Consider the following 25,199-nt stretch of genomic DNA (forward strand, 5'->3'; position numbering starts at 1 on the left):
CTCGTGGTGTCACATCTCTTCGATGATATTGTCCACTGTCACACCAGGCATACCCCTACGAATTCCTTCGAACCAAGGATATTCGCAGACCACGTGCTTCGGTGTCTCTTGCCCGTTCACACACTCGAGCTGCGAAATTGGCCCTTAACAAGGCCATTAAAAGCAGCAAGAGAGCGTGTTTCGACAACCTGTGTTAGAGTGCCAACGCGAATCCGTGGGGTGACGCCTACAGAATCGTGATGGCCAAGACCAAAGGGGGCTCTTCACCCCCAGAACGGTCTCCGGATCGGTTGGTGACGATTATCGAAGTACTCTTCCCGTCTCGAGCCACAAGCCCCTGCCCACCTGCACTACGAGACAGAGCGGGCATGGCCGAAATGGTGGCTCCGGTGGCGAATGAAGAACTACTCGCAGTGGCTAAATCCCTAGCAATGAACAGAGCTCCAGGGCCGGATGGAGTTCCAAACAGCGCTCTCAAGGTAGCGATCATAGCGAACCCGAACATGTTCAGGCTAGCTATGCAGAGATGTCTTGACGAGTGCCGTTTTCCCGATGGATGGAAAAGGCAGAAATTGGTGTTGTTTCCGAAGCCCGGGAAGCCGCCAGGCAACCCATCGGCGCACAAACCAATCTGTCTGATCGACACGACTGGCAAATTGCTTGAGAGGATCATCCTCAACAGGCTAACCCGGTACGCAGAAGGTACGGACGGCCTGTCAAGCAACCAGTTTGGCTTTCGGAAGGGTAAGTCCGCAGTGGACGCTATCAACTCAGTGATAAAGACTGCCGAGATAGCGACCCAACGAAAAAGGCGAGGCATTCGATACTGTGCATTAGTGACATTTGACGTGAAGAACGCATTCAACAGCGCAAGCTGGGATGCCATCGCGCTCTCGTTACACCGGCTTAGCCTACCGGTGGGTCTGCACCGGATCCTGGAAAGCTACTTCCAGAACCGCGTACTGCCATACGACGATGCCGGTCAGAAAATGGTTCTGATTACCGCCGGAGTCCCGCAGGGCTCGATCTTAGGCCTGGTGCTATGGAACCTCATGTATGATGGGGTTCTGAGACTGAAGTTCCCTCCTGGGGTCAAGATCGTCGGCTTTGCCGACGACGTAACCTTGGAGGTCTACGAGGAGTCAATCCCTGAGGTAGAACTAACTGCAGAACACGCGATCAATACGGTGGAGGAATGGATGAGCGCGAGAGGCCTGGAGCTCGCTCAGCATAAGACGGAGGTAGTTATCGTCAACAACCGCAAGTTGGCGCAAAATGCAGTTATCCATGTGGGAGAAGTCGTGATCACCTCACAGCGGAGTCTGAAGTCTCTCGGAGTCATTATAGACGACAAGCTGACCTTTGGCAGCCACGTCGACTATACATGCAAGAGAGCGTCGACTGCTGTTGCGGCACTATCGAGGAATGTCCAACAGCTCAAAGGTGTGCGCCAGTAGACCTAGGTTACTGGCAGGCGTTGTCGAATCTATCCTCAGGTACGGCGGCCCGTCATGGTCAAGAGCACTGAGGGTAACCAGTTACCTACTGGAGCGCACCTACCGCGTGATGTGCCACAAAGTGATATCTGCCTACCGCACGGTATCACACGATGCATCCTGCATGATAGTGAGCATGATGCCAGTCGGGCTGGTCATTCGGGAAGATGAGGAGTGCTTCGAGCTACGTAGAAATAGAGGAGCCCGCGAGCGCACCAGGGTGACCTCGGTCGCCAGATGGCAGCGTGAATGGGATAACTCCTCGAAAGGTAGGTGGACCCACCGCCTGATACCTAACATATCGAGCTGGGTGGGCAGACCCCATGGGGAAGTTCACTTCCATCTGACACAATTCCTGTCAGGCCATGGCTGCTTCCGACGGTACCTCCACAGGTTCGAGCACGCGGAGGTCCCAGCCTGCCCAGGTGTAGACGAAACTGCCGAACACATACTGTTCGTATGTCCTCGGCTCGACGCCGAAAGAAGAGCAATGCTTGACGTCTGTGGCTGGGACACAACCCCTGATACCCTTATTCAGCGGATGTGTCAATCGGTAGAGAAGTAGAACGCAGTCTCGACTGCAACCACCCAGATTGCCTGTAGGCTACAGCTAATTTGGCGCACCGAGCAACAGACGACGGGCACGACTAACTAGTGATTGGTTAGTTGGAGCGAAAAAGGTCGAGCGCAGAAAAGTGAGTTCATGCTGAGGCAGGTTTGGCGCAGTGACTGGCAACCGCGTAAGGGGTAAACCCAGCCACCCCGAAGCAAGGTAGAAGAGCGTGTGTATATGTGGACTGCCTCATGCCAAGATGGGAGGGTCGTAGCGTAGTATGTTGGGACTTAGCTATCGATTCCTCGTGGCGTGGCAAAGGAAAGAAAGGGTGAGCATTCAAGTCAGTCTCACACGGTATGTTAAGGGTGAGCACAAAAGTCAGCCTCACAAGGTATGAAAACGGTGAGCATCCAAGTAAGCCTCGTATGGTATGTCAGAAGTGGGGTCTAAGAAAAATGTCCCTATGGGATTATAGGGGGAGCGACAGGGGTATAATAGAGTGGTACGATCGAGAGTGAACCAGATGATAGGGTGAGCATCCAAGTCAGCCTCACATGGTACGTTAGAGGCTAGCACAAAACTAAGCCTAGCAAGGAATGAAAAAGGTGAGCACACAACTCAGCCTCGCAAGGAACGAAAAAGGTGAGCACAAAAGTAAGCCTCATGTGGTGTGTTAGAGAGTGAATCAAGGTGCGACAGAGAGAGAGAGAGAGAGAGCACCCAAGTAAGCCTCATACAGGACGTATTAACGCGTGAGCGAGAGTGAATGAGTACATCAAGTACAGCCATCCCCCCAGAAGTAATACCGAGAGGTAGTTCCTGGGGGGAACGATAGCGGAGCCCAATGGAGTTTAGTCGGTATTAATGGCAGCATCACCATTCGAGCCCGACACACCCCCAGTACACCCCGTGTGGTAGCTTGGCATCTGCTAATAGCACATGTACTGGGCTAGTACGTAAATGTATTCTCCATTGTAAAAAAACACTCCGGGCAAAGGGGTGATGAAGCATGTCCAAACCTATGCAAGTGCATCCGGAAACATCCGTATTCGGATAAAAACTGCGTTAAATCGAAGTTCACCTCTCCATGCTTCCTATGCACCCAAGCCGATACATTTGGGATGAGTCGGTGGGTCCACCTTCCTTTCCTCACGTTGTCCCACACCTGCTGCCACTTAGTCAACGAGTCCGCTCGGACTAGTCTCCTTGCATTACGTGCATTTCTCCGCTGGTAGCATTCCACGTCCTCAGCCAGAGTGAAGCAGGTGGGGATCATCCCGACGTTGACGCGTATTGCCAAACGATATTCACCCTTATTCTTGTTTACGACGAATGCGATATTCGTTCGAAAGCGATTCGAACGAATAGTATGCTCATTTGATTTTGCTGTCGTAAACGGGAATACAAACCTCTTTCGAACGAATATCGCATTCGTCGTAAACAAGAATAAGGGTGATTGTTCTGTAAGCACTCGCGATTCGTGCGGCCATCAGCCGGAATGTCCTGTTCAGCTTTTCACGGTTTCGCTTGGTTGTCAGCGCAGCACCCCATATCGGAGTATCGATAACAAGACAGCAGATAGCAGACGTCTCGTGCTGCTTCTCGGACCACCGACGTTTGGCCTGATTTTCACTATTGCGTTCATTGCCTTCATCGACTTTTTGCAGGCGTAGTTGACGTGGTTGTTGAAGCTCAACCTGTCTTTGATTTTTACTCCCAATTGCTGCAGTGCATGCTTCGATGGTCTCTGACGTCGATCTGCATCCGCTTTGCAGCTGCAGACCAACAACACTTCTTGTGGTGAGCTATTTGCAGCTTGATCCTGTTCATCCAGCTCTCGATCGCGTCTATTGTCTCCGTCACCGACACCTCCACTTCTTCAAGTGTCTTACCCATCGCCGTTAGTGATACGTCGTCCGCGAAACTCAGATTTTCACTTTCCTGGGCAGCCGCAGTGTAAAGACCCCATCGTACATGCCGTTGCAAAGAGTTGGACCGACAATGGAGCCCTGAGAAACGTCCACTGTGACTCGCATTGACTTCTGCCCTTCGTTCATCCCGTACAGCAGCACACTGCTCTGGAAGTAGCAGGATCTGGCATAGATAGTCGGGAACTCTAATTCTGTGCAGCGCTGGCTTTCCAGCTGACGCTGTTGAATGCACTCTTCAGTATCGATCTACTCTTCGCTTGTTTAGATGTCTTCTCAGCACTCTCGAGCACTTCGAATCGCATCCACTGTCGATGCTCCTTTGCGGAATCCGAACTACATCTTGGACAGTCCGCGCTCACCCTCCGTGCATTTCGTCAAACTGTTAAGGATGATTCTTTCCAGGAGTTTTCCGAGTGTATCCAGTAGACTTATAAGCCTATACGAGGCCGGGTCGCCCAGTGGCTTCCCTGGCTTCGGCAGCAATATCAGCTTTTGTACCTTCCACATTTCGGGAAAGTTGCCGTCATTTAAACACTTCTGCATCATCATCCTGAACATGTCCGGATACGCCAGAATCGTAGCTTTCACCATTAGGTGGGTATTTCATCCCGACCGAGGGCTTTCATTCATCTCAGGCGTTTCGATGCTTATGCGAGCTCATTGTTAGTCAATTTCCGATCGTCCGCGTTTGCTCCTTCTTCTTCGCCGCACGGCGTCGCTGGTTGTAGCAGGATCGTGATGCGGGAAAAGATCCTCGACGATTATTTTCAGGTCACCCGGACACATTTCGGCTGGCGTAGTCGAGCCCTTCATTTTCGCCATGACGACTCCGTACGCGTCGCCCCAGGGTTTGGCATCTACTTGTCGCACAGATCCTTGTGGCAATCTGACTTGCTAAGTCTGATCTCCCGTTTCAAAGAGACCCTAGCGTCCCGAAACGCTGCCTTGCACTCTTCTCTATCTGGCTCCGATATTGCCACCCGCCACAATCTTTCTTGGTAGGTCAGCCGCATCCACGTTCTCGGTCCCGCCGTTCGGTCGAAGTACCTAAACGAAGAGGTTTCGTCTTCCACTTTCGCTCGCCGGTCATCCTTCTCCGTGCTGCAGCAGGGTTCCGTTGACCGATGCGGTAGCGAATTGCCTGGTGAACCGATTAAACCGGGATTAAAAAAGACAGACTTAATTTTTGCTGAATTTTCAGTATTTTTTTCGAAGGATAACTTTTCCAATGAGTAAACCATCCTTGATTTTGATTATGTTTTGCCTTTCAGGATTTCTTTTAAAATGAGTACCATCCAAAGAAATGTGTTTAATATTTTTTTTTTAAATAAAATTGAACAAACTGAAATACCCACCATGGTTCCTTCGCGACTAAAAAAATCTACTTTTTCTTGTACGAGTCGTAAATGTGCTCATACCCTAGCTTGATCAAATACTGAAACGATTTGTTTTCGGCGAGTTCTCCCAGTTCTGTAGCCGTTAGAAAGTTTTCCACTGGCGGCAGGAAGTTCTCCAATTCCCCATCCAAAATATAACACAGATCAATTAACCGGAAGAACATCATATTCTGCATCGTATCTAGCGGGGCGTTTCGGTTGTAGTTTTCCCAGTTATCCCGCAAAATTGCGGAACACCAGATCTTGTGCCGCACTTCCATTGGCTCTTCAACGAAATCCAATAACTCCAATGCTTTGCGAAATTCGGCCTCAGTAGATTTGTGGTACTCATCGGCAATGAAGAGCTGCAATGAATAAAGCAACATGTAATTTTGATGCGATGTTTAGAGAAAAGAAAAACGTACATCGACAATTTCTTCCGGCGTTAGGACCTTGGCATTTTTAATGTCGTAACCATAGATGTTTAAAATCTCTACTGGAATCTGTTCTTGCAAATCGAGCAATCGTGATTCGGAGTTGATTTCCGCAATCTGAGCACTAAAATCTCCCTCTGCAGCTAAGGCACATAGCTTAGAGAGGGACAGCATTACTCGTTTGCGATTTAGAAGTTCTTTTTCGTTTTGCGCCAGCGCTAGAAGCACTTCCGCTGCCTGCACCAACTCACCATTGAAGACTAGTTGGATCCACGCAAGTGAAGGATGATCGGATAGGAAACGCGCCAATTCCGCTTGATTCCCCTTAAATCGCTGAAAAATGTCTCCCTGTTTGTTCTGCCGCATATGCCAGCTGATAGCGAATTGAGAAAAGTCCAGCTCTTTATAGCGCTCGATGTACTCGTCCAACCTTGTCTGGTTGTTGGTTTTATCGCAAATTGCTACCAAAATTTGGAAGTCGAGATATTTTTCGGCTAGTTTGGCTGCCAGCTCGTACTGTTCGGCGTCCACTGAAAATGGAAATGAGAACGCTTAAACAAAATTGCAAAGAAGAATGACAGCCGCTTACCTAAAGGGAAAATCAAATCACTCCTTTGTGACTCGTACTGCTGCTGTAGAACCGTCCGTTTGCCTTCGTCATTGACACTCTCCAAATATTTTTTCCTCCCATCGAGTACAAAGTCCACGAGTTCAGTCATCTGTTTGTAGTGTTTGATGCGAAATTCTGGCTCCCCACTGCCTTTAATGCCATACTTAAGAGTATTGCCGATCATATGTAGCAGCACGTCCTTCAACCCGTACTTTCCCGATGACGCTGTCCACGGAACATACTCATATCGATGTGGTTCATTCCGAACGACAAACATATCAGTTTTCGATTCGCGGAATTTCATTACCTCTTGCAGGACGGTTATCACAATTGTATTAACCTCAACCAAAGCAGACTGCACCTGAGTAGTAGTGAGTTCCATTTTGACGTAGTTCTCTACAAGTTCGGCAAACACTTTAAAGATCTCGTGCATCTGGTTAACCTGGACGTAAAACAGATCCTGGTTTGTCAGATTTGGGGATGGGGGTGACCGGTTGCCCTCCGCAAGCACTAAATCAATGGCCTCATCGATTATGCGCGAATGACTGTTATGAAGACACTTAATAGCAATAGTAGCAACAATTTTTTCCGCAATGTCAGACAACAGATGAGCGGTCGGACGAACGGTGTCTCCAGAACTGATTCCATTCAATTTGTCCCACAATGTTGAGGCATGGAGAAACTCAAGGAACTGAGTCAGAGCGATATTCTTCTCGCGAAGTTGCTGTATAATTTGCATGGATGTAGACGATCCGAGGGCGTGTTTTGGAATTGCCTCCCAGCGAGGGTCAGCCGCTGGAATGTCTTCTACAAGATCTTCCGCAATTTTCAGCACGAGTTGGTCCAACTCCCCATCGAACGGTTTTTCCTCTATACTCTGCAGGATTACATTGATAATATCATTTGATGCAGAAATATTTCGTTTGATATGATAAATGAAGGCAGCTTTCAGCTGGTTAGCGTTATCTTTATCGCCGCTGCTAATTTCTTCCGGGTCTAAATCGTATAGGATCAAACTACCAGCATTGGTTGTAGCTGGAGCAAAAATCGACTGACTGATAAAGGCAGAATCATTTACAGAAATGTTTGGATTGAAGATATCCGAAGAAACAGATGAATTGAACACTTCACTGTTGGGTTCAAAATCCGACGGCGTCACGATGACCATCCCATGGATCTTAGTAAAAAAGAGCGTCATGTTATGGAAGCAGTTAGCAGCCAAAATACTGTCATCTTGTACGTTGAACTCGATTTTTTCCTGCTCCTCCGAAGGACTGCTACTTTCACTATTAGCGGAACTACTAACTATTCTATCCAACAAGACTGGGAAAATAACTTTGTCGCTGTAGACGTAGGCAATTGCTCGATGCGCCACAAACTTGAACCCAAGATATTCGTCCTCACGATCACGGTTGTAGAATCCTTTGTTCTTCATCATTGCATTTTCTTTCAGCGCCATCCCATCGCCTTCGAAAATAAAAGTCAGCAGTGCGTAGTGAACCTGGGGTGAGCGTTGTAAATTACAAGCAGCCGCTAACAAGATCACTCCGTGATCCGTCGGCTGCATATCCAATGTCCATATTTCGATTTCGCTACTATCACGGATCCCGCTCCACAATTTGTACGTGAAGAAATCCCGTATTTTGCGAATTATTTCCGCATCTTCACATAGGAAACGCTCGTTAGTACCGCCCGGACCGAACGCCCACCGCTGTATCCATTTGTCCGCCAGAACCGTGATGTGCCATTCTTGGTTGGACACCTTCTCGCTGCTTATCTTGACCAGTTTCTGTGAATGTTACAATATGAAATAGTTACACCGCATAACCGACGAAGATTACGGATTTTAATTCCCATACTCACATTTTCTCGCTCCTGACTGCTATGCATACCAATAATAATGGAAGCGAATCTCTTGCTGATGCCTCCAAAAAACCCGGATGGTGGTTTAACTAATCGGGAAACGATCGTCTGTCGTCCACCTTGCAGTTGAATCTGCAGATGTACTAAGCTACAAGTGGTCGTTACCAGTAAATAGTTACCGCCACTTTGGCCAACCAGTTCCTCAAATTCTTGTCCTTCGAGTATGTTACATTCGTCGATCGATGAACCATCGTGCGCTATCGAGGGCCAATAGCGTACATCACCGGCAGGAGACACAGCCAAACAGGACGCCATTTGATGACCCTCCGAGATGAATACCGAAATGAGGGTAGCTTTATGACCGATATCACAATGAGGTAACGTCAGCTGACGACACTGACTGGCTAGCGCTCGGCGAGGTGTTGGAAAACTGTCACCCGATAGTGTTCCCATGCCCATTGCTTTAGATTGGCTCTCCCGGTATTGCCATATCATCAAGCGACGCCCATGTACGAGCCAAGCCCATCCATTGGCACTGTAGTTGATGGAAACTGGTGCATTTCGTTCTGAGAATGTGAGGATTTCGTTCACTTGGATGGGGAGTGGTAAACCGTAGCATTCAAGAATGTTGTACTCAGACTTAGCCACCACTTGCAGAGTGGAAATATTCGAGCGAGTTGATAAACTATATCGGCTGGATGAAAATTTAAAATAATCGTTTTATATTCTCGAAATATGGTTTGGAGTTTACTTACGTAGAACCTTTGCGACCTGATGGTCCACCGGGAATAGTAGACTTACGACCGCTTGCGGAAAACAACGATCCGCCAAGCGATTGACGTGACCGGGAAACGTTACCATTTTTTGGTGGTCCAAAGATCGAACCAAATGATTTATCCATTTTAGTATGTATTTAATCACTCGCCTGATCGTCGCTTGTTTCTATAACACTGTTTTATATTATAAAGCTAATGTAACTGTCGAAAACACCAGGATCACCACCGACAACGTTTGTTGTTATCTTTTTGACATTCGACTGAGCGGTGTTTCTAATCAAATGCAAGACGCAAGTTATAAATTTTGAGGTTAGGAATATTGTATGCCAAATGGCAGAAAGTGAGGCCAAAACAAAAAATGCGTCACGCGTATAAGCTCACAGCGCTCACGGTGGGGTTCATAAAAAAACTAACAAAATATCAGTATATATGAAAGCATGACTTTAGCTGTCCAGTACATATATGACGCTGATACGCACAAAAAACTTACTCCATACATATCACAGTATGGCCATGGGACATGTATGTTGAAGCACAGTAGTTAATGGAAGTAGACTATCGAGTGCTCGGTGTGTTTGAGAGAAAATTTCTGCTTTCGATACTTGGTGGCACAGTAGAAAATGAAGAGTGACCTTAGTCCTGTCACTAAGTTAGCGTCAGATTCTGATGAACCGAAGTCGAAACGCAAATTCAATTTAATCAAAAATAATTAAAAATAACTTTCCTGTCAGTGACGAGACGTAACAGAGTTATTTTGCCCTTTCATGGCGTTTTTGCTTCGCCCCGAAACTGTTGTGGTTTTTGCTTGCGTTTACCAGCCCTCCTGGCAATCCACCGCAACAGTACCTTGAAACATTGCCAACATATATTATCAACCTTCCTAGTCCTAGCGTAAATGATGCCGATGTATTCAGTGCTCTGTCCAATGTTGTTCCGTTGCAAGGGCCTGGTCCCGATTGCTTACCTCCTGTGTTTATAAAACATTGTGCCCAAGCACTCTCTGCATCATAAGCATAATTTTCTAGCTCTCAATCTCGGAAAAAGTACCCATGTGTATGGAAATAAACTGCTATAGTTCCCATTCACAAAGCTGGAAACATCCACAATATCGAACATTACAGTGGAATCTCGTAATTAAAATATCTGGCTAAAGTTCTGCAAAAGTTTATGTATAATGCGATGTGTGTTGCATCTTCCAACATAATTGACGAATGAGAGCACGGATTTGTAAAAAAAAACTTTAAACTTGATGACGTACACAAGTTTTCTAGTTCCAGCTATCAAGAAGCGCCAACAAGTGGACGCAATATATTTTGATTTCGCGAAAGCATTCGACAAAGTGCCCTACAACATTGCCGTTTTGAAACGATTGGGTTTTCCTGGATGGGTAACCAGATGGCTACATTCCTACCTCTCCGAACGATCCGCTTTCGTTAGAGTCGGTACCACACGTTCAAGCACGTTCGAAACGTCAACCGGTGTGCCTCAAGGAAGTCACCTAGGGCCACTTATCTTTCTCCTATTCATCAACGATCTCTGTACCCGCATGGTCGCATCAAGGAAAACTACTCTACGCCTATGATCTGAAAATCTTTCGTTCAATTGCCTCAGGACTCTACTCTGTTGTGATTTAAGGGGGTCTTCTATTCTCATGATTTCAAAAAATCGTTTTTTTTCTTTGTTTAATTTCAATCTATATGTATCTGAGAATACGCCACAGAAATGAGTTGGTGAAAATCATATCCCTTGGCATGTTTCTGGGAATCGAAAGGTACCCATCTCCGTTCGTTTCTGAGATACTGAGCGCAGCGGCACCATGATGGCGCTTGTCTATGGCAAAATCATTGTTTAAAGAATTCACCGGTCCATTCTTTACAGTTTATGTATATGTGAGCGTCTTTGAATGGTTTCTTGATTTTTTTGGAACGAGATTATCGTACGGAAGAAAGAATGCGTCGGACATGTTGAGAAGCGTATGAGAACGAGATTACGAAAACCGAAGAAAGAAAAGAAAGGTATCTGTGGGAAATGAAAGGGACAGTTGAGGGACAAATCAATCAGCTAGGTAATAATATTTTATGGGCTGGCGATTCGGAGAAACTCAAATTCTTTAGAACATATGCGAAATGCAATCTGGGCTTCCCTCGAACACTGCTCACCATCGAACGAAAATTCACTCAAAGTGTTCACTCGACGGGGACAAGTGCAAGTGGCGTCAGGCTGAAGTAAAAAGAACTTTAGAAACATTCGAACATGTCAGGATCTACGAAAGTCTATCATCTAATGATTTATTCGAAAGATGCTTAGGAGCTCACACCCAAAACATCAATGAGTCTCTGAATAGTGAAATCTTTTCCTTAGCGCCAAACTACATGCACCAATTTTGGCAGGCAGGCGGTCAATGTTGTGAATTATTTGGCAGTCAGCATCTTCAACCAAGAATTTTCATCGATATTACAAGCTATAGAGGTGATGGGAATTACCTTGGGGACTGAAGCTGAAAGATGTGCTACTCGACTCGACAGTGAACGTATAACTTGTTCTGAACACAAAGTGGGTAGCGCGGCAAAACAGGCCCGAATTCAACAGAGAGAGCAAAATGTGGACAACCAAGAACATTTTCGTGATGATGAAGGTGAGCTCTATGGACCCGGTATAGCAGATTAACTAGTAAGGTACTACAATCGAGTTATACACCGTATTTTACCTTTAAACGCGTTTACCCGCGTGTTTTTTAAGCGGTCAAGTATGACTTTTCATAGAAGTACTGGTCCGACTTCAATAATTTTTTCTCCAATTGTTCAGAAAACATATCGCTATGTTTGGTCGAGAAGGATTTACAAAATGTCAATTTGTTCCATTTTATGGTATCTAATAGGCCAATAAATAAGGTAAATATTGGAAATTTTCACAAATCGTTACATAACTTTTACAAATTATAAAATAAAAGAAATCCCTCTCGTATTAACATAGCCAACGTGACTATGCTTATAAAAATATGAGTTTTCTGATTACAGATTACCCAATTTACCACAACTTTACTTAAGCGGGACCCATGCAGTTTCAACATCAACGACAACAATGAAGCTTCAAGGTCGCGAGAGATTTTTATTTTCATCTTCAAAAGTAAAATTAAAAACACATGTATCTTCAAAATAAAAAAAAAGTTTCTAATTCCATTCAGTAGATGCTTTACAATTTATTCCCAAAAAAGTGCTCAATTTCAGGTCTCGCGAGTAGAAGACCCCCTTAAGATAATATAGACAATATAGAGGAACGGTGCTTACTAAACGGCATGCAGATCAACGTCGACGAATGTAAGGTGATAAGTTTCAGATGCTTGGCAATTGTAAGGCGTTGCGAATATACCCTTCAAGTCTGTGTCACCGAGAGGGTGGATTCTATTCGCGATTTGGGAGTGTTTGTTTCGCCGATCACATCACTGCAACAATGGCGAAGGCTTTTGTAACACTGGGCTTTTTGAAACGGAACACAGTTCATTTTGTGGATTTCTACGCACTTAAATCAATATACTGCGCACTGGTCCGGAGCACCTTAGAGTATGCTGTACAAATACGGAATACGGGCGCCATACAACACCGTCCAAAGTAATCGGTTGGAGCGTGTTCAGAGAAGCTTTGTATGATTTGCTCTTATAAAACTGCCTTGGAACGACCACATCCGTTTTCCGTCGTGTAATAGTAGGTGCATGTTGCTAGATTTGCCAACGTTTGGTGGTAAAAGGACAACATTCAAGCTGTACATCTCCGTGGTAATCATCGATATGTTAGTTAGCAGTAGCAGGTCAGTGTTTTCCGGATTGCACGCCATGTCATCGTCAATAATTTAAAATATTGGATGACGTCTATAAATGGCGATAAAAAAGGAATATTGGTTATCGACTAAAAACGCCCACTCGTTAGTGCGAACTGCTGGCATAAACTTTTTCGTAAGGTAAATAATTATAACAATAAATAGATACTATTACAAAATCATGCGATACAATTACTTCAATTTTATTGGTGAAACAGTTATTCGAAATGGTTACAATGGTATCTTCGATTAACACAACTTTAAAAATATAATGAACTCACGCGAAGAGAAGTAATTTAACAAAATGTGTCACTCGACCAAAGTTTGGAATAAGAACGCGTTTTCTTTTATGCTTACTAGCGCCACCATTTACAAGTAGTGCGAAATTTCAAATTCATTGCACTCATTTCACACAAGGTTACCATGATTCATATTCACTTTTGAAGATTTCGTCAATCATTCGTTTTCATAGTGACTTTCTATTCAAGAAAAAAATGAATGTGTGATTCTCATAGCTTTTCCCCTCCCTCACTTTGGAATTGATTTGTTGGTTTTCAATGTTCATCTCTCATATTTCAAAAACTGCTGCGATCGTAAATGTTACAGAATATATTTGATTGGTGTTGCCAGATAATACAAAATATTTTTACACGTTACAGTGTTTTGACATCACCAAGCAAACCTCGGTTCTTCTGTTACATTACCTCCAACCAGGTTTGGGAAAAATATATTCGAAATTCATTCACACTCAATTCGACTCGGCAATTTCTCAACAGCTGTGTGGTTAGCAAACTTAAAAACTGATATTTCAGTAAAATGAGATTTGTTTGCTGATTTTCGGTGAAGTATTTTCCGAGACTCAGCTATCAAACGTCACTTTTACTGAGATCTCAGCTAAAAAATTGTTTGCTGAGATTTCAGCTGTTGAGATTTCGGCAAAAGATGTGAAAAAAGCTGAGATTCTGTGGAAAAAATTAAGTGCGTTCCACTGCAATCATCTTCTGATATACCTCATGCTACCAATCGCCGTGTTTGTCTCACGAAGTGAATGCCAGGAAGCATATACTGAGCTTGTCGGAAAGCTCATTCGCGAAAGCAACTGTGCAGCATTCTATTGACTCCCGTTCATTCTAAATCGGAGAGCCTCTCATTCTCTCAATATATTCTAAGAATGAGTTTCGATGTGAGTGAATCAGATTGGAATATTATTGTTTTGGTTTGCGAGTCACTCGATGAGTCTAATCTTGATTCAATCATCATATTCGATCATTGAATCGTTCAATTGGTTCTTTGTAGAGGTAATACATGGATAGATTTATGGTTAGAAGTACAAGGGCAACATTGCTCAAGAGGTAGGATTTTTAATTTTTACATACGCAAGCTTATCGTTTAACGGCTAGCGTGACCTACTACTCACTGTCTTTATTTCTTCTGTATCATGTTGAAGTATTTATTTTACCATTTGTGCATTTATTAATCTATCTGTACAGTTAAAATATTATCGTTACTTTACGAAATTACGCTCTTTAGCGGTATAATGAATTTGTTTATGAACATCGCTTTAGCCCATTTAAAGTATTAATTGTAAATTTAACAATATCTATCGATTTCCGAATGCGGCGCTACTATCTCAAATCATTCCCAAAAGTGACGTCGAGTCATCGCCTGTGAAGCAATGATTATTATAGAAGTCATATGTGACAGAAGCAGTATTTAAACTCTGTTATATTTTCATGTAATTCCACGGCTTTTAATCACCAAAAGGTTTCCGAACCGAATAACAAGTTTAAAGAAAAATCTAATTTTCCTACAGTTCTACATAAACGATATATAGGGTGATGAGCCTATTTGCACCATGTTTCTATTATCACCCTACCCATTTGAAGCCGTTGGTTAGAGCAGTGTCTGCCATCTTTGTTCAACGCATTGAGTCAAATGGTAGCGCAACAATAGGGGCACTCGATTCGAGTTTTCATTGTGCTCAAACACGAGAATTTTACTGTTTTCAACGCATTTGTGTTATTATGTTGGTTCTTAACAACGAAGCAAAGCGGTTCATGTCAATTTTTACGCATTCCATTGATTGTAAGGCAAGAAATTACCGAATTAGTGAAGCACCTTGCTTAGTATGGTGAAAATAGGCTCATCACCCTACATGACGGCGCCGGTGGTTGAGTGGTAAGCGTGACCGCCACTCATTCCAGTTGGCCTGGGTTCAATTCCAGCCGAGGTTGTTGAGATTTTACTGAGGTGAAAAAATCTGTGGTCACGTCTTCTTTCGGAAGGGAAGTAAAGCCGTTGGTCCCCGGTCCATGAAATTGGTGGATCGATATCTAGTCCAGGTAGTGGAATCACCTCTCTGGTGTCGGTAAAGAAGAAGTATATCCATCTTCTATACTCTACTAACAAAAATATCCTCCTCCCGTGATACTTGTGGAGTGCGCAGTAGTATATACGGCCTCTAGCAAAAGCAAGTATCGGACTAACAATTCCTTCCCTTTCATTCCGCGATCTACGTTCGGGCCTGGCCGGCGCCGGTATTGATCAGAAACACTTTAGGATTACCAGGAGTTGCACATTGAAAGATGTTTCGCTGCTCCCAAGCATAATTATCTACTGATTCCCTGTGCAACTTCAGCTAGTCCCGATCGATAACGGAGTAGCAGCCAGAGGTGGTCGCACAAGCTCAAGCTCTACATACACGATATATCTGCTCATGCCTCATGCTTTTTATTGTAATTGGGTCATTAAGCTATATATATAGTTTTCAGTTCCATTCGATAAATTTTAGGTCCAATATACACAATATTATTTCATTATTTCAATTATTTCAAAAAAAAAAAATCGTTATAATACGTCAACACGATTTTTTTTTGTTTTTTAAAATAAATCTTATGTAAACTTAGCAACCATACATAGGAAAACTGCGATTGTTTACATCTGGCCTATCAAGACAACACCCAAAATGAAAAAAAAAACTATATAATGGAGTTTATGTCAAATTAAATAACCCTGAAAACCGGGAAAACATGTATTCATTTTTTCTGACAGGGCATCATTTGTCGTGAAATTCGATATGTCAAATGATTCTGATAGTGTCAACTCCAGACTGCCAACATATTTCTTTATTTCAAATTTAAATTTTATTTTCACGTTTCCTGAGTTGGAAAAAAAAACATTGTTGCAATCACGAAAATCAGCTTTATCGATGTATGTAATAAAACAAGATTTTTTTTCTCATTTAATGACCCAATTACATGCAAGGAGCCCACTGAACGAATCAATTATAGTATTTAGAAATAAATGGTCTTCGTATATTCGTCTATCTACTCATCATTAGCTTGTTTTATTTTGGTGCTCAATTGCATTCAATATTTTCATTGGGTTTAAGGATTTTTTTACAAGTAACCGAAATAATTAAATTAACTCATCTAATGTTCGAACAATAACTTTGTCACGAAGTACATATTGCACGTTGCTTCCGAAAACGTGGCGATTTTGATGAAAAGCTGAATCAATTTTGAGACTCATCAATTTATTTTTCATTTCCGCAGCCAAAGTTTCCCGAATTCTCTTTGCTGCATATTTTAGGCGGATTTTAATATTTGCTCGATTTGTGGTCATTCCAACCGCAATATTCAATGGATCCAAAGTTGCTTCATACGCTCTCATTCAAAACAGCATAATGGGAGGTGGTGATATGCATCCAACACGAGATGTTCATCAACAGTAACTGCTTTTTTGGAAAAAAATCTTTTTTCCTCGTTGAGGACTCTTGTTATAACAACCAGTTCAAAAGAACTTGATCCGGATGTTGCGAGCGGAAATGGCGATGTAAGATGTAATCCTAGGAAACTTTCCTGAAGACATCAAAGCATGAAAACATCTGTGAAACTCTGGAAAGACTTTTGACCGTCTTTTTCAGTTTGCCTCACTATGCGTTGGTACGATTTTTGGCACACAAAATTGAATCAATGCCATATTCCAACAAAATTGATGGACAGCCTATTATGTTATTTCAAAATTCTGTATGCATCTATAGATGCCAGGATTCAGCGGCATGACTGTAAGACTTGTAAAAATCAGATATGTCTGCAAAGCTGGCATCGCTGGATACCAATAATTTTCATCAGGCTCGTTTCCAACGAAATTAACTATTTAAAATTGCGTGAGCTTTTTTAGTTCTCGCAGCGATCTGTATGACAGTTCCTAAACATCTCTTAAACTTGAATACAACTAAATATGTTGAGTGCAAGCACCGCATATTGGCACTCAATTTGTACGTTGGCGAATTTTCATCGACCATGTGCACAGCTAGAAGCACGTGCGTTGTAGCCACGCGGTGATCACATCAAGCTGAAAGAAGCCATTAATTGATTTTGTTTTCCTTATACTACTCATGATCGCATATTTGTCCCGTATTCGTTCATCAGGCATACTGAAAAGAACCGAAATACTGCATTCATGCAGCTCAACCTTCTTGCAACAAATAAAGCAACAATCTCGTTGCGATGAATCCGTACAAGTTTTCATTGGGTGGGTGGTACGTGGACTATGCACATTGTAGATATAATGTATCACATCTGAGTGGACTTTGCTTTCCTAATGTTCACAAAAGAATGGCCACAAGAGTATTTTTATTTCTTTCACGAACCACCCCTCTGCAGTCGGTTATCCTGCTGTAAGTAAGGATATGCGTAGCCGGAGCGGAAAAAACCGTACAAGTTCTATTTTACTTCCGAGCAATGAAAGGTCTGTGTGGATACATTAGACTGTCGGAATGCGTAGTGAAGAGAACGTGATATCGAATGTCGCTTCCAATATTGGAGAAACCACACTCCAGACCAGTTTATTAGCGGTTTCTTATTCAGTCATTGCTCAGCATTCGACAACTCCGCACAGTGTGTTCGTCACTACGAATCAGTAAATTCTCTGCCAGATGTACAACCTTTGGGATTGGATAAAACATATTGAATTACGGTGCACCATTGAAAAGATGTGCTAAAAGTGTCGTTTTTAAATTACTTGAAATACGAAGAGTTACACTTTAACAGTGAAAATTGCGCGATTTACTATTTGGAACTTTAAAGGTTTCCTCAGTTTACCTTAATAAGGTCATTGATCTGGTTGTGTAGTGTACTGACCAAGGATTTTCCTATTTTCAGAAATGACCGATGAAAGGACACCTCTCACATCGGTTCCACCGGCCCGGCTGGATACGGAAGAATCTTCATCGTACGTGCATCACATCAAAGGGCACGAGACGCTACGCGAGCGTCAGGTGAAAAACTTTCAGTGTTGGATCTGCTCCGCCATTTTGTAAGTAAACTAAGTCCTGTGTCAATTGCCTATCTGGATCGAAAAAAATCAACAACAAAATTGTGACTTCTAGGGGAGCTTTCGTAATCGCAATCACAATAAGTCTTAGTTATATTATTCTAACGGATCTGAAGCCTAACACATCCAACAGCACAAATGAGACGACGACAGCGGATTTCCCGGAATTGCTTAATCTCATTAGCTTTCCAATATCCGGTAATTGCAACATTTGTATTTGTAAACTTCTGAATAGTAAATTTTCCGTCTGTTATTACAGACGAACCGATCCCGCCATGGGACGCACCGAATGTGACCGATCAGGACGTAGCTGATGCGATCTCCGAGGGTGAAAGAGCATTGGGGGATAAAGAACTGCTCGAGGAAGCTTTGACGGCACCTCCAATCAATTCACCGACATATCGTCACCAACGGGCAGTCGGTACGACAATTGCAGCTCGGTTAGCCTCAAAGGTTGGATATGTGGAAAACAAAGCTACCAAGGCCATAGCCAAAAAGTTCAATGTGAAGAAACGACATCGACGGTGGAGCATTGGCAAGGGTCCGTCCACCAAAATTCCGCATCAGAACGGCACTCAAACGTGTAACTTCAATTCAAAATATCGAACTAACAACGGAACCTGTAATAATAAGAAATTTCCCTTCCTTTACGGGGTGACGATGCTGCCGTTCCGGCGTCAGCTGACGCCAGATTACGCTGACGGTGTTTCCAGTCCTCGGGCTACGGTTACCGGGAAGGATCTTCCCAGCGCTCGTCAGGTTTCCTTGGAAATCCATCGACCTTCATACCACAATGATCCTAATTTTACTGTCATGCTCGCGGTTTGGGGTCAATTTATGGACCATGACATAACAACAACGGCATTGAATCAAGGAGTTGGTGGCAAAGCCATCGAGTGTTGTGATCTAAGCCAACCACGCCATCCGGAATGTTACCCGGTGCCTCTTGGTCCAGGTGATCCGTACTATCATGACTACAATGTTACCTGTATGAACTTTGTACGTTCGATTCCGGCCCCGACCGGCCATTTCGGACCCCGTCAGCAACTGAATCAGGCTACGGCATTCATCGATGGATCGGTCGTGTACGGTTCAGATGACGCCAAAGTCGAACAACTTCGTAGTGGAGTAGATGGGCAACTTCGCATGTTGAGAACACAGGACAATCGAGAATTGCTACCGATTTCGGCAGATCCAGCCGATGGCTGTAACGAGGCACAAATGAATGCTCTGGGAAAGTATTGTTTTGAGTCTGGTGACGCCAGGGCAAATGAAAATCTTCACCTCACTTCAATGCATCTAATCTGGGCTAGACATCATAACAATTTGACCGGCGAATTGAAGAAAGTCAATCCGGATTGGGATGATGAGCGACTTTTTCAGGAGGCACGGCGAATATTGGCAGCGCAAATGCAACATATAACCTACAATGAGTTTGTTTCGGTGATTATTGGAGAAGAGAACAGTGCAAAAATGGGCACCATGCCAGATCCGGAAAATGATCGTGATACTTACAATTCGACGGTTGACCCGACAATAGCGAACGTGTTCGCGGCAGCGGCCTTCCGATTTGCCCACACGCTGCTACCAGTGAGTATAGATTTGATAAATGTTTGGGTTTTGATTAGAGTGTTCCTTTTCTATAGGGTTTGATGAAAAAAACATTGGATCCTTCGTCATCACCATCAGGTATTGAGTTACACAAGATGCTTTTTAATCCGTACTCTCTGTACGGTAGAACTGGATTAGACGACGCGATTGGTGGGGCTATGAGTACACCGCTGGGAAAGTATGATCAATATTTCACCACCGAACTCACGGAGCACCTGTTTGAGAAATCCCAGGACTTGCTGCACGATCGGCCCTGTGGCTTGGACTTGGTATCACTGAATATTCAACGTGGACGGGACCATGGCCTTCCATCGTACCCTCATTGGAGAAAACATTGCCGACTTCCTCCGGTGGATACTTGGGCTCAATTCACCGAGGCTGTTGATCCAGGTTCCCTGAGCCAAATGCGAAGGATTTACGATCAACCGGAAGATGTTGACGTGTACTCGGGTGCTCTTAGTGAACCGCCAGTTAAGGGAGGAATTGTTGGACCACTGCTCACTTGCCTGCTAGGGGATCAGTTTGTGCGTTTGAAGCAAGGTGACTCGTTCTGGTATGAGCGTAAAAAGGGTCCGCAGCGATTTACCAGGGGTACTGGAGCATGCAGAATAAAACAGTTTCTGGTTTTAACACACAGTTTTTATTTTAACAGACCAACTTCAACAGATCTACAACACACGACTATCCAGCGTAATATGCCGCAACTCGGACGCCATCAGTCGTTCACCGGTCTACCTGATGCGAAAGTACCACGAGGAAACCAATCCGCGTCTGCCGTGTGCCGAGCTGGATACGTTCGATTTCGAGGTGTTTCGGGATAGGAAAAATCTTTTTTCGGGACGGGTAAAGCTCGCAACGCCTAATTTCGGTGTATCCGTAGTGCAACCGAAACCAAGCGTTTCTTCCGATGGATTCACGACGACGACGCGGAATATGACGGAAGAGACTACTTCAACTTCCGGCACGGTAACGGTAGCGTCGGTCACCCCAACTGTAGCTGCCGAGACAGTTGTTTAGTCATGTTTAAAATAAGACACACCAGGGATAAGAGATTTTCGCTAGCTTCTTATCAGTGAAAATGTGTCTGGAGCAGCAGTACAATAAGATCTAAACATGGAATCGTCCTGCAACGGGATTAGGCAATAGTTTATATTAAAAGTGTTTACGAGTGTATTTACATTAAAGGATTTTTTTCGGGGGAATGAGAATTTCCGTGGTTTGATCGAATTGTCAAAAAAAGAATATTTACGAGTAATGTTGAATGAGTGATCAGGAGTTTGGATTTTTACGTATTTTTCTCTCACGGGTGGGTTCAGTTCAGCGGTGGTTGTAGTGTTTCATGGTTCCGCAGGACAGCATGGAATTATAAATTCATGCTAATCTGTCATTGTCTGTAAAGTGCACCTTTCTACGTTCTACCTTTCAGGTGATATTACTCAATTATTTATGGTTTGAGTAATCGTCACCAACGATTGGTATTCTTGATGCGGTATATTGCTACCGCACAAATGATAAGTTGATATTCTCTTTCGGCCTATGACGTACTGATTGGTGTAATGCTAGTCTGTCGATAGTAGGCTAAAATTTTCAACAGGTAGATGCATTATTAGGCTTTCGGGCGTGGATTATTTTGCACCTGTTTTGACGAGTGCTTGGCGGACACATTATAAATTGCAGTTTTTATTATTCGTTTCACCAGAAATGATGAATTTTTGTTGACGCCCTTGAACTGTACAGATGTCGGGATGGTTCAAATAAAACTGTATGTATGTCTATAGGATAGATAGACTATCCTGTCATTAAAACGCAACACAGTATTAACGCTTATCAGAAGTAAACCAATTGATGGGAATCATTTTCCTGTCGCGTTAGATAGCAATCTTTTTATTGCATCAGTTGGAATTTAAGTAAATGTACTGCACACGCCACAAGTGCGATTTTAATTCCAAGAAATTCTGACTAATAGCCTTGAAATAAAAATCTTCAGCGTGGACAACAGTTCACCTACTTTACTTCGAGCATAATGCCCCCTGTAGTGCGATAAAGGCCAATAATGGCAATGTCGTATACCATAGAGTTCTATGCAAATTATTTCACACGCGCTAGTTGGGGGTTACCCTCCCTCATGCTGATCGTTTGGCTGCAGTTTTTGACAGTTCGTTTAGCTACATTTTTTGATATTTCGCTAGTCTGTGTACAAAGTGTCTGCACTAAACATCGTTTAAGGTAGAGTCCGAACACTTTATTTATTCTATAGCAGCGTTATAGTGGTCGGATTTTGATTTGTTTGATAGCGAATTATTTTGGAAAAATAGATGGAAGACGAGAAAAAAAATCGATCCTGTACAAGTGCACAGCCACGTCGAAAACCCGACACTAGACTGGTCAGCGGCTATTTTTTGCAACACCGAACAATTTGCGCAGTGTACTGATTTGTGTTTTTACGGTTTTCTTTAAGGTTGCACAGAGAATGCGCAAAATTCGCAAACGAAAAAAGCAGTTTTTTCCACACCGTATGTCAGATCATCATAAAAATCAATCAGCAGTACTGTAACAACATTCTACATACGCTGATTGATTTTTATGAAGATCTGACATACGGTGTGGAAAAAAACTGCTTTTTTCGTTTGCGAATTTTGCGCATTCTCTGTGCAACCTTAACTTCACCTTGATATATTTTTCGACTAGGCGGCTTGGCAAACTTTGCTCATCTAACATGATGTCCTAAGGAAATATTTTAAAACTAGTGTGATTGAATGCGATTCCAAAATTGTAACATAAGGTTTTACCCGACAAATTAGTCACAAGGTCGACAAGCTGCTGAACAAACTAGAGAAATTTCGGGGATTTTTTTCTGTTGAAAACACTCAATCTCCCTAACGTCTGTATTTTTATTAAATGCTGTTTTGTGGTATTTCGCGGATCACTGAAGGGTCGCTATTACCATTTCAATATTAATTCGTCAAAAGGCCGAAACTGTTTTTGTAAACAAACTTGTTTCCTCATTAGTCTGCTGCAGAGTGGAATTTCATGAAAAATATGCGTTAAGGTAAATTTTTACCCTTCGTAGAAGTAATTTCAATTGTTTTCTGCTTTGAAATTATAGTAAATTAAGAGAAACCATCAAAATAAAAGTTTGTTTACAAATCTTATTCGCCGTTTGGTAAATTTAATATGGATTTGATACAATGCTTTGAAGATGCCTACTAGCTACCATACGCATGTTAAAGTCTTCTACATTGGTGGGGCCAGATGGGATTCCTTTCATTATACTGATTACATCATACAATAATTGCAAAAATGAAAAATGTGTTGTTGTACCAAACTCCACACATCATGCGGTAATCGAATTCCGCGAAGCGCATTATATAACAGGAATCCAACAATTGTAGAAACTCATCTACATCTATTGGTTTTTTTTATTAACGTATCGTTCAAGAATACGAAAAACTACCTGAAATTGAACTTTTACTCAATTTTAGGGTAACGTTTGAATAAGGTAGATTTAGGTAACCGCGGTGAAGATCATTTCTATTTAACCACAGTAAAGAACCTATTCTTTTGGTTGTTTTGTCTTTCTCAATAGAAGAGTATTGCAATTGCTCTGAAAACCGACTTTTTAACGGAGGCCCGGAGGGCCGGGTGACATATATGTATGTGTGTGTGTATGTGCGTCTGTGTGTACTATTGAATTTCTAATTGATCCGGCTTCTGGTTGCGGAATTACAGGGTAATCAGTACGATCACGTAGAAAATGTCGATTTTAATAAATTCTGCAATTAATATATAATGGTGAAATTTTTTCCAAAATGTGACCACAACTGCTTCGCTTTGTAGTACCAGGTCACAGCCATTCAAAGTCTTTTTGGTCACATTAGCCACCATCATCGGTTCCGGAAGCCCCGGCGGAAGTATCCAAATTCAGAATAACAGTTACATCGGTTTCACGGAGATGGCTAGACCGAATCAACCAAACTTAGTCTCAAATGAACGATGTTGCGTCTCCGTAAATGGCTATTAAATTTTATCCTGAACCGGTTTCCGGTTCCGGAGTTACGGGTTGTGGCGTGCGATCACATAGCAAATGGTGATTAAAACCGATACTCCGATGAAAGCAAAAGAGGTAAAAATTTCCCTAAAATGTCTCTCAAATAACTTAAATTTGCAGTTCTAGGTCACCGACGGCCAAACAAACTTTCGTTGACTACATTGACCACCATAGACGGCTCCGGAAGTGCCCGGGAAAAGCGGCCATCTTTCAAAATTGACGAACTCACATCAGTTTCCCGGAAATGGTTGGGCCGATTTTCACAAACTTAGTTCCAAATGATAGCTATAATATCCCCACAGATGTCTATAAAATTTCGTACGGATCGCTTATATGGGTCCGGAAATATAGACTAAACCGTCCGGTCACATATGAAATTCCCATATAAGCCGGAACTCAAATTTTGTTTACGATGGGGGAACCCCATGAAATTTCACAAATCGAATTCGTATTTTTGATGCCAAACATCTTTAAAAACCACGAAACATCGAGATTTTATGCTATCACGAAATTTTTTTTTATGAAAATCGACTTTTTGGGACTGCCGATTTCGCACCTTTTTCAGTTCAATATTAACGTGGTTGTTTTTTCTTTTACAGAATTTTAGAACATAATGATTTCTTTTTTTGTATATTTGCCATGTCATGTATAACAATAAAATGTAATATATGCATTTGAAAGCTTTTAATGAATATAAACAACGTAAACATTCTCGTGTTCATGATTGAGAAAGGGACAATTGCACCGCTAGGTGGATTAAAACAGGTTTTTTGCTATGTGTACGCATTATGGATTAATTCATTACATTTACATCATTAGTTTTAGATTGGATTGGTTTTTACACTTCAGTTCCATTTCTTTCAGTTCTTTGTCAAACGTTTTTTTTACTTGCTCGTTTTTATCTGCTCTTCTTTAACTCGCTTTTTATTCAATCTCACTTCATTGTAACCTCATTGAAATATTGCTGATAGACTAGTCGCAACAAACGATAGTTATCCTTTCGTATTATCTTAAGATTTACGTTTGGTGGTGTGAAAACTTTTATCAAAAACGATTTTTGGGATATTGTCGCTTCAGAAGGTTCTGTAGTCGAATCATATTAAAGTTTTATCAACTCAGTATGAAACATCCATAATTTGTTCCATTTGAAACCTTTTGTTTATCTGACCACGTATTGAAATGTTGCTTATCGCAGATTATTAATGAGAGAACAACCTCCTTCCTTGGATACTGGGCGGATTAATGTCTCATCTATATTGTTAATTCCAGAATGCTCATAAATTGATACCAGTAACCGTTGGAAGCAGCAGTTTCAGAGGATTCGAATCAAACCAAAGACATAGTATGT

At 42.8% G+C, this 25,199-nt stretch overlaps 2 protein-coding genes across 2 annotated transcripts; one reads left to right on the plus strand and one right to left on the minus strand.

Annotated features, from left to right (window-relative positions):
• Positions 1–5,304: 5,304 nt before the first annotated feature.
• On the minus strand, positions 5,305–9,308 carry LOC131677616 (nuclear pore complex protein Nup133). Its single transcript, XM_058957512.1, has 5 exons — positions 9,022–9,308; positions 8,267–8,960; positions 6,383–8,192; positions 5,785–6,323; positions 5,305–5,724 (listed from the first exon to the last, which is right to left on the minus strand). The coding sequence occupies exons 1-5, from the start codon at positions 9,165–9,167 to the stop codon at positions 5,365–5,367; spliced, it is 3,549 nt and encodes a 1,182-aa protein (XP_058813495.1). The 5' UTR covers positions 9,168–9,308; the 3' UTR covers positions 5,305–5,364.
• Positions 9,309–17,481: 8,173 nt separating this feature from the next.
• On the plus strand, positions 17,482–20,987 carry LOC131677617 (myeloperoxidase). Its single transcript, XM_058957513.1, has 6 exons — positions 17,482–17,945; positions 18,021–18,174; positions 18,248–18,390; positions 18,452–19,782; positions 19,839–20,394; positions 20,456–20,987. The coding sequence occupies exons 2-6, from the start codon at positions 18,023–18,025 to the stop codon at positions 20,818–20,820; spliced, it is 2,547 nt and encodes an 848-aa protein (XP_058813496.1). The 5' UTR covers positions 17,482–17,945; positions 18,021–18,022; the 3' UTR covers positions 20,821–20,987.
• Positions 20,988–25,199: the final 4,212 nt, after the last annotated feature.

The sequence above is a fragment of the Topomyia yanbarensis genome, chromosome 1 (genome assembly GCF_030247195.1).
Source record: "Topomyia yanbarensis strain Yona2022 chromosome 1, ASM3024719v1, whole genome shotgun sequence".
In the NCBI taxonomy this organism is placed as follows: Eukaryota; Metazoa; Arthropoda; class Insecta; order Diptera; family Culicidae; genus Topomyia; species Topomyia yanbarensis.